Source organism: Podarcis filfolensis (assembly GCF_964270895.1).
Source record: "Podarcis filfolensis genome assembly, chromosome: 3".
Classification (NCBI taxonomy): domain Eukaryota; kingdom Metazoa; phylum Chordata; class Lepidosauria; order Squamata; family Lacertidae; genus Podarcis; species Podarcis filfolensis.
The window spans coordinates 117,245,151-117,255,521 of NC_139606.1; the positions used below are offsets into that span (position 1 = coordinate 117,245,151).

General features: G+C 47.9%; 1 protein-coding gene across 1 annotated transcript; it reads left to right on the forward strand.

The window, feature by feature from the left end:
- The first annotated feature begins 1,544 nt into the window (after positions 1-1,544).
- Positions 1,545-9,965, forward strand: SOX7 (SRY-box transcription factor 7). Its single transcript, XM_083605459.1, has 2 exons — positions 1,545-1,903; positions 8,532-9,965. Exons 1-2 carry the CDS (start codon positions 1,663-1,665, stop codon positions 9,419-9,421), a joined length of 1,131 nt encoding a protein of 376 aa, XP_083461585.1. The 5' UTR covers positions 1,545-1,662; the 3' UTR covers positions 9,422-9,965.
- The last annotated feature ends 406 nt before the right edge of the window (positions 9,966-10,371 follow it).

The window sequence follows — 10,371 nt, forward strand, 5'->3', positions numbered from 1 at the left end:
CTGAAGGGAGGGCGTTCCACAGGGAAGCGCCACCACTGAGAAGGCCCTCTGCCTAGTTCCCTGTAACCTCGCTTCTCGCAATGAGGGAACCGCCAGAAGACCCTCGGAGCTGGACCTCAGTGTCCAGGCTGAACAATGGGGATGGAGACGCTCCTTCAGGTATACAGGACCGAGGAAGAGACCCTTCCTTCATGTTCTGAATCTACACCAGACCAACAGCACAGTGTAATTCAAAATCTTGCACAGTTCTGCTTCTTAGGACAGAGAGGGTTGCCTGTCTTTTTCACTCTCTGGTCTTTGGTAGTTTTCATTCAATAGACAGGTACACAGCACTCTGTACATGCCCAAAGTCATTCTGGGGCTGAGGGATCCGGTGACCTCTGGGTCACACTAAGCCTCAGGAGATGGAGGAGGAGGAAGAGATTAGCATTTTGCAGAGCATCCCTTGCCAAGCTCTTCTTGGAGGAATCCTTCCGCAAGGTGGTTCCTCCATTTCGAAGGATCCAGAATCTCAGAAACAGGTTTCTCCCCACCCTCCCATAATCTTGGAGGTGGAGTCGGAAATTGAGGTGAGTTGCCTTTGCTTTTGTATGTTGGTTTCCAATGGGCACTGGAATAGGGGTGGGGAGAGTTTGATTTGAATTGCCACCCTCTTATGTGAAGGCCCATCCGGTGGCCCCAGAGGTGTGAGGATTCTCTGGGGCTGTTCAGAGGTGGTGGAAAGGGACTCTGCACCTGCTCAGGGGCACTGACCTCCTGTCCTCACAACTGGATGTGTTCCAGAGTTGAACCCAGTTGGTAAAAATGGGAGCACTCTGCACCTTCTCAAGGGTACTCTGCACTTGCTCAGGGGTACTGTCCTCCCGGCTTTTGTTGTTGTTGTTTAGTCGTGTCCGACTCTTCGTGACCCCCTGGACCAGAGCACGCCAGACACCCCTGTCTTCCACTGCCTCCCGCAGTTGGGTCAAACTCATGCTGGTAGCTTCGAGAACACTGTCCAACCATCTCATCCTCTGTCGTCCCCTTCTCCTTGTGCCCTCCATCTTTCCCAGGGATCTTTTCCAGGGAGTCTTCTCTTCTCATGAGGTGGCCAAAGTCTTGGAACCTCAGCTTCAGGATCTGTCCTTCCAGTGAGCACTCAGGGCTGACTTCCTTAAGAATGGATAGGTTTGATCTTCTTGCAGTCCATGGGACTCTCAAGAGTCTCCTCCAGCACCATAATTCAAAAGCATCCATTCTTCGGGGACCTCCTGGCTTCACATTGCCCTAATGAAGTTCAGCCCGGCTGTGAAAAGAGGGGCGCTCTGCACTTGCTCAGGGACACTGTCCCCCTGCGTCCCCCCACGCACTTAATGGTTGGAAAGGAAGCTGCCCGAGCCCTGGAGGCCCCCCGCGTCCCTTCCCCACTCCTCCCTCCCGACGGCGCCAGGCCCTCCTACCCCTCCCTGCCTTCTCTTCCTCCGGCGAGGCAGGCAGGGCGCGCCTGAGGCGGAGCCGGTCCCTCCCCAGGCGGCCCGGGAGGAAGCTCATAAATAGAGCGCGGCCGGGCGGAGGAGGGCGCCTGCCGGAGCGTAGTGCAGTGGATAGAGGGGGACGCCGCCCGCTTGCGCGCCCGCCTGCCCGGGACTCGCCGGTTCGAGACCCGCCAGCCGCCCTCCTGGCATGGCTTCGCTGCTGGGCTCATACGCCTGGTCCGAGAGACTGGAGTGCTCCGCGTTGGAGCTGCCCGACGGGGGCGCAGCATCCGCCGGCGCCGTCGGAGGGAGCCGGCCCGAGAAGGGGTCCCCCGAAAGCCGCATCCGACGCCCCATGAACGCCTTCATGGTGTGGGCCAAAGACGAGAGGAAGCGTTTGGCTGTCCAGAACCCGGATCTGCACAACGCCGAGCTGAGCAAGATGTTGGGTAAGGCGGACGCGGGAATCAGCGCGCGCGCAAGGAGTGCGGGAAAGAGCGCATCTCGCCATTCGAGTTTTGTTTTTTTTAAAAAGTTTTCAAGTTTGATTACTTTTTTAAAGTTTTAACATTCGGTTCTGTGTTTTTAGATCTCTCAGTTTGCTTTGCAGGCCGTCTGATTTAGCCGGCGCTCTGTGCGTAAAAATCCTTTCTGCGCGTAAAAATCGGTTTAGGGCGCGGGGTGACTGCCCAAAGGCATTGAGATCGCGGCGTTTAACAAGGAGGAAAGGCCTGATCCGGCCGCAGTTCAGCAACCTCTAAGCCCGTTGAGGTTTACTTGGTGATCCGTTCCCGAGTTCCCATCAAAAACACCGATAAAAGAGCCCCGGGTTTGGCTGTCGCTTTGGAGTCATTGGGGACTTTGGAGTGATGGGGTTTGGTCGGCGCGCTCAGGAGTCGCTCCGAAACGGGTCCCTTTCCAAAGGAAGTTCTTAGGTGGGGAAAATCCATCCGTCAGCTGCGGTTTGCTCAACCTATAGGATCGGGGCCCTCAGTATCTCGGAATCGGGAAAAGCCGGTGAAAAGGAACAGAGTCACTTTCTTTTTCACAAAAGATTTTCATTATCAGATTTCGTCATCTTTTTTTAAAAAAAAAGTGGGGGAAAGCGCGAGGATGGTGGGTTTTTTTTGCACGCGTCTCCCTATTTTTTATTTTTTATTTTGCTTAAAGCTACTTTAAAACCGTGCGAAAGTTTAAAAGATGCCTCCCTAATTCCCCACCCCCACCCCAATAAAATTAAACCTAAATAAATAAATGACCGTGCCTTTTTATGATTAAGAGCTCACCTTTGCAAATAACCCGTTGGCCAGAATGAGATCAGTTTTCCCGGAATGAAGGTGAGGGGGAAAGGCCTAAAGTTTATTGCAAACTTGACGTGTCGCAAATGCACACAATAAATCCGGGGGAAAATGTTTTTTTAGCTATGTTCTGTTTGTATTGTTCTGAAAAGTGTCAACGACCTAATACTGTATAAACATATTCTAGGGGAGGTGCTTGGAAAACTTTGATAGCTCTCTGATAGGCGTTCTTTCTGTTTTCTTCCCGAAGTAATATTAAAGGGCAGGAGGGAGGAATAGCCATATATAACACCACTTTTATTTTTATCTAGGAAATTAAATTACAGCTTTATTTATTTTTAAATAAATGAATAGGGCATTTAAATTTGGTTTTAATGTTGGATACGGCACACCAAGAAGAATACTGCTGGATATATATATTTTTTAAGGAACGAAGGATATTTAAATCATGTATAATTAAATCAAAAACAACACAACAGCTGTGATGTACTTATTCATATCTGTATAGTCGTTGTTTATTAAACTCATGAGTCCCTCAATTAAGCAAAAAGGTCTCCAAGCCACTGGCAACATATTTAAAAACATAAAGAAAGAATAAATATTATACTAAAGTATAGACACATTTTTTTGGCCAAAATGCGGGAGGCAGTGGAAGACAGGAGTGCCTGGTGTGCTCTGGTCCATGGGGTCACGAAGAGTCGGACACGACTAAAAGACTAAACAACAAATAGACACATTTACACAGAAATGGATGCAATGATATAAAAAAAAAATAATGCACAAAGCAACCCCCAATGATAGCAGCAAAACAAAACAAAAACAAAAACAAAACACGTTAAGAACAAGGAACAGCCAACAGCCAATCAAAAGTCTAAGGAGAAAAGGTAGCATCTCCAGGTATTATTTTTATTTTTTTATATGAGCACTACATGTTAATAAATATTTATTTATCATCTTTCTAGCCATGTTCTACATAAAAAGTGCCTAAAGCAATACACTGTGCTAAAACATTTTTTTTTAAAAAAATAAAAGTTCAACAGCAATAAGGACAAAAAACACTTATAAAATCAAAATAGCACGAACATATTCAACACTTAAAGCAATTTAGCACATCCCGTATCAAGCACAAATACCAAAGGTTTGTTACACCCGCAACTGCTTGATCTGAATTCGTTCTCTTTTTGGGGAGGCGCAGAGAGACACTTTCCCTTTCAAAACAATAATTTTATTTACAATAGAATTTGGGATCAATTTAAAATCATATGTGGGAAAGTGGCAATGAGTAACTAGCTCGCAATTCCCAGCGTTGAATACTTTGTAATGTTTCTGCACCTCTAGACGTAACCATTTAAGCCACTTATCCTAAGTTTATGTGTCCGTTGGAAGCAAATTCCACTGAAAGGTGCATTAAGCGTTCAGTCGGAACCAGTTTTAAATAGAGCTCAAGGAACTTTTAAATATTTGCATCCGTATTTCAGGTTTGTGCTGTCTCACCCTGACCAGGCTGACTTAGAAATAAATGCCTCTGATTTCAATTGCATTTACTTCCAAGTAAGCGTATGTAAGGTTACAGCCATGACTTGCTATGGGGTTGTGCAAGGGTAATCTGCAGGAATATCTGTCCTTGAAAACATTTTTCTGCCCGTGATGCTTTTCATTTGATTTCTCAAATGCTGGAAATTCAGCACATTTTCTTGGCGATCTTCGTAACTATACAAACCTCTGTCCCACAAGTGAAGAACCTTTACCTGAAAATTAGGCTGCCACCCCTTTCTCCCCACCTGTCCTCAGATTTTCAGCATCTTCTTGAAAGATGCTATGTTCACATTACCCATTGGGTTGCAATGCTGTGTTAGTTTCATTTAACAGGCGACGCATCAAAATTAGCAGACGCGGCTTACTTAAAGGTCCATGAATTTCAGTGGGACTTCTTTGACTATAATTTACTTCAATACAACCCACTCTCCCAAGCTTGATTACAGCAGAGATTTATATAAGGTTCGGCCATCTCAGAGGTTCCACGTTGAACCCCTTTCCTAAAAATTCCTGCCCTGGGTTTTCCTTTATCACAGCTGCCACGTACCACCTTGACATTTCCCTCAAGCCCGGGTGTCATGACCCCAAGATCTCTTTCCTGCTTAATCGCTGCCAGTTCAGTGTATTGTTTTCATTTAGGGTTTGGTTTTATTTTCCCCCACTGTGGACCACTTTACAGCTCAGGGTGTTAAATCTCCTGAAGTCTCATTTTGCTGCCTGTTTCCCCAGTTTGGAGAGATCTTTTTGGGGCTCTTTGTGGTCTGTTCGGGGTTTTGCGCTCCTGAGTCACTTGATGTTGTCTGCAGACCTGATTCCTACACCGTTCGACTCCTCGTTCTGCACTCCATCACGCTGTGTTACGGAGGATCAAGCCCCAGTAACAATCTCTGCATCTGAAGGAAATTCCATCAATAGGAAAACCTTGGAACACTGGGAATTCTACAGTTTTTTTGGGTTTTTTAACAAGATCCCCCCAGAGTCTATGACCAGGCACCCTTATGCTGGTGATAAATGATGCAAGGTGGACTTCATCTGCATTGTACATTAATTAATTTGCGGATTCTAGAAGACTAGCTGCGCAGGAGCGAAAAGGGCTGAGGAGTTAACAAGGTTTTCATTTCTGTATCACTTATCATTTCCATTGGTAGACGGCTTGCTATCTGAGATCTCAAGAGTAGTTTGCAATAGATAAATAAGTACAAACACAATAAGTGCCATGAAATCCATATTATTATTATTATTATTATTATTATTATTATTATTATTATTATTTATTAAGTGTAAATCAAACGATCTGCCAAACAAAATATATAAACAATACCCTTGCGCAGAAACACAAAATTAATACAAACACAAAATCAATACAAAAATCAGAGAGCCTTACAAAGCAGCGTAATGCAAAATTTCAAACAACGTAACAAGCAATATTCACATGACCTCTCAACTTCACTCCCTTTCCGTTCCTTGCAACCATTTCCTCGTTTATTGCCATGCAGAAACCTTCAAAGGCGAGTTGAGGGTTGGGACTTTGGAACGTTTCTTGACCTGGTGGGGGAGTCTGTGGAGGGCGACAGAATGGCAGAAACTGGTGCGGGGTGTGAGGAATAGAACTCTATTTTTTGTTTTTTCTCTCTCCCTTTTAACTTGATGCAGAGCAGGCAAACGTTCAACAGGTGCACCTCTCTCCCTGCTTCTCTGAGCCCAGCAAATTCTTAGTTTGTTTATCATTAGTAGAACTATTTATTGATGCCGTCGCACAACAGACTCATCAGGGGCACACAATGCTAATGGAAAAGGGAAAAAAATTAAAACCACATGACAGTGCAAAGTGGTTATACTAATAATAAAACTGCACCTCTTGAAATTCTGCCTGCGAAACTGCACCTAACAGCAGGAAAGTGAAAATAAAAAGATGGCACAGGGTGGAGAAGGGGGGTGGAAAGAAATGATAAAAGCTGCTCACAGACTCTGGGTTGTGCCTACCGTTAGTCCTGCTCGGAGTAGACCCATTGAAATGAAGGGGGCTGAGGTTGCCATGATTTGCATTGGACGGCAGCTTGCTCTCTGTCATCCAGTGTTGCAGTCCAGAGTCTGGGAGCATAGCTGTCAACGTTTTCCCTTTTTAAAAGGGAAATTCCCTTATTCCGAATAGGACTACTCGCAAGAAAAGGGGGAAATTGACAGCTATGTTTGGGAGAGAAGAAGGATCTGGGAGGAAGTCAAGGCAGGATAGAAACGGCACAGATTTGCCAAGCTCATGGTAAACATTCTTGCTTTAAAACGAAGTGTGGTGCTGATAATGCCGAGGTCGTAGGTTCGATCCCCGTATGGGACAACTGCGTATTCCTGCACTTTCAGGGTGTCAGACTAGATGATCCTCAGAGTCCCTTCCAACTCTACAATTCTATGATCCTAAGCAAAATTTGATATTCCTCCCTCCTTCCTGCCCCGGGAGCATCGCTCAGCATTTAAAACATCAGGCTCAGATTCGGATTGGTGGATGTGGGTTGATCGCCTGTCCTTAACCAAGTTGGTGTGCATAGTAGAAACACAGGCAGCTGTTTTATGCAGAGTCAGGCCACTGGGTCCATCTAACTCAATATTGTTGACACTGACTGGCAACAGCTCTCCAGGGTCTCTCCCAGCCTTACCTGAACATACATACTGGGGAGTGAACAGCCACTCAGCTGCATCTAAATTCCCCCTTTGCTCTTTCTGCGATGCTGCAGATTAGAGTGGCCAAAGGTGTGTAAGTTCGCCCACGAAAGCTTTTGCTCCTTGCGAGGAGGAGACGCTGCCTCTTGACATTTCCTTTTTCCTTCCTTGACGCAGCAACACTCCAGGAACAAAAGTGCTCTCAACCCACAAACCTGTTGATTACATTTGCGCTCGCTAATTAAATTAGCCCTGATCTGGCTATAAACAACAAATTCGTCTATTGCCGAATTATTTCAGATTTATCTCTCGACCTTCATCAATTTTGCTCCCTTCTGAAATTCTGGGTATACTTGGGTGCCGAGAATGAAGTGTTGGGCGATGGCAAAAGTGTGCACACTTAGGAACATTTAGATGTGAAGCGGGTTTTAGGGGGGGGTCGTCGGTTTGCTCTGAGGCTGCCGGCACACTTGGCAACCGTGGAAGTGGAGCATGCTTGGCGAAGTCCATTGAGTTCAATAGGTCTACTCTGAGTACAGCTAGCGCTGGACACCCGCCTGTAAAGCCTCAAAGTTGCATTTCCCAGTTTTCCAGGGGTGTGCAAAGAATCGCCTCTCCCCATATTAACTGCCCCAAACCTTGTGATCAGCTTCTGTGGGCCTTCTTAGTGTGCCACACAATACCCCTTCCACATTTATAAGAACTTGATTTTTTAGTGTGGCAGCACCTGCACTTTGGAACTCTCTGCCACTTGAAATCAATCGGGTGCCTTTGCTTTTCTCTTTTCGGCACCTGCCAAAAACCATTCTTCTTTAGACAAGCCTGTCCGGATGCTTAAGACAGTTGAGGTGATTTCCAGATGTTTTGATTTTTGTATGTTTTTAAGTTTGGCTGTGAATTTTTCTCGGTTTTATTATTTCATCTTTTCGTAAACCGCTTTGAGGGTTTTTTTTAAAAAAACAATCAGGCGGTGTATAAAATGTATGAAATAAATGAATAGGTTGCACCAAACGAGCTGAATCGTTATTAATTAATTTGCGCAGAACAGACAATGTTAAATGCGTAGCATTGGCGGTGTAACATAATAATAATTTTTTATTTATACCCCGCCCTTCCCGGTTCAGAAAACCGGGCTCAGGGCGGCTAACGACAAATTTAAAACACTTAACTGATGCAACAAAAAAACAGCATAAACTACAGTATAAAATGTGAGTAACAATAAATTCAGAATTCAAAAAATCAATTTAGGGGGGAAATCCCTCCAACAAACATTAGATGATCACCAGGGCTAGCTGGCTAAATTAGTCCTATTTGGGCCAGCGAGGATACCAGGGGAGAACATAAGCTGAAACTTTAAAATGATCACAGTCCGCTGCCCCAAGCAGCTTACAATCTCGTCGCCAACAGTCTGACTATAACAGGCACATAGAGAAGAGGACTGGAAAGGGAGCCGAGGTTAACAGGGGGTGACTGTGAGCCGGTGTGCCGAGTCCGGCTCACTGCAGCGCATGCTTTGCTGAATTTCCTGTGTGTGTGCCATCCTTTAAATGCCTTTTCCTCCTCCTCTTCCTCCTTGCTCTCCCCGCAGGCAAATCCTGGAAGGCTTTAACCCTGTCCCAGAAGCGGCCATACGTGGAAGAGGCCGAGAGGCTGCGGGTGCAGCACATGCAAGACTACCCCAACTACAAGTACCGGCCGCGGAGGAAGAAGCAGATCAAGCGGATCTGCAAGCGAGTGGATCCGGGTTTCCTGCTGGGCCACCTCTCCAGAGACCAGGACTCCGCGCCGGAGAAACACAGGGTGGCTGGAGAGAAAGACCGGCAGGCTGAGTACTCTCCCGGTCCGGTGCTGCCCAGCCTTGGGAGATACCGGGAGGTTCAGAGCAGCGGCGCCGGTACCCCCATGGACACCTACCCCTACGGCCTGCCCACCCCCCCAGAAATGTCTCCCTTGGATGCGATAGACCCTGAGCAGAGCTTCTTCTCCTCCGCCTGCGCCGAAGACCCTTGCCGCTCCAACCTGCCCGGGGGCCCCTACTCTCTGGAGTACGCCGGTGGCTCCCTGCAGTGCAGCCGCCCTCTGGGCCACCTGCCCATCTCTCAAACCGCCCACCCTGCTTCTTCCCCTTGCTCGGCTCCCCCCTCATGCAACTACTACCCCCCTCCATCTTTCCACCCAGCCATGCAGCCCCACGGCCTCCATCCTCACCTGGGCCAGCTGTCGCCTCCTCCTGAGCACCACCAGAACTTCGACAGCCTGGAACAACTGAGCCAAGCGGAGCTGTTGGAAGAGATGGACCGCGATGAGTTTGACCAGTACCTGAACGCCCCCGGACACCCGGAGCCTGGCGGGTTGGTGGTCAATGGGCATGTCCAGGTGTCTCAGGTGCCGGGCGGCTCCCATTCCTCCGAGACCAGCCTCATTTCCGTCCTTGCCGACGCAACGGCCACTTACTACAACAGCTACAGCGTTTCCTAGGCCTGTGGGGCGAAATCGGCTCCACAGGCTGACTGAGGACAGGCTTTGGGGTGTTTTGCCGGACGATAAAAACCTGTGTGCCACCTTTGGCCCCGCTCAACCCTTTCTCCTCAGGGTTTCTCTCCCCCGTCTGATCTGAAATCGCCTTGTACGTTGCCTGCTAGGCTTAAGGACTCCTAACATCTTAACTTCAGAAAGGCCTTTTGAAAGTTTTAGTTTGAAAGGCCTTTTCGGTTCCACTTCAAAGGGCCATGGGAACCTTTTGACTGACAGCCAGAACGTCTTAATCGGGAAGCATCCTGTCCCTCCCATTGGATCGAAGGGTCTGCTCTGATTTTTAGGGTGATTGGAGGGACAGGGGAACCATGGGACTCTTGCCACAATAGGGGCCTGAAATGCTTGGGGGTGCCCGCATTGGATTTGCAAACTGGAGTCGAAGATGGGGAACTCATAACTGACCTCTGTGTTGACCTGAGCAGTTTCCTTCCCACCCTTTAACTCTCGCCCAGGCAACAGGGGAACAAAAATAAATCTGGAAAGTGAATGTGCTTGGCTGCTCCTCTTGCTTCTCGAAGACGGCAACCGCCATAACCAAAGATGTTCTTGGGTGTAACGCCTTGGAACTAACTCCTAGGCCAATGGTGGGAGGACCTGTGGTCCTCCAGCTGTTGCTGGACACACACACCCTTGTTCCCATCAGCATGGCCGGTGATCGGGGATGATGGGAATTGTATTCCGGCAAAATCTGGAGGGCCAAAGCTTTCCCCCTCCCTGACCTAGGCAGCCCCCGTTAAACAGAGTGTGGTTACTGCCTTGGTACCATCAGGCAGGGCTGAATCTACACCAGGGGTCAGCAAGGTTTATCTTGCCTGGGCCGGTTCCGTCCCGCAGAGATCCCTTCATGGGCTGGATTGTGAGAGTGCGCGCCCGTGATTTTTGGCATCTTCCTC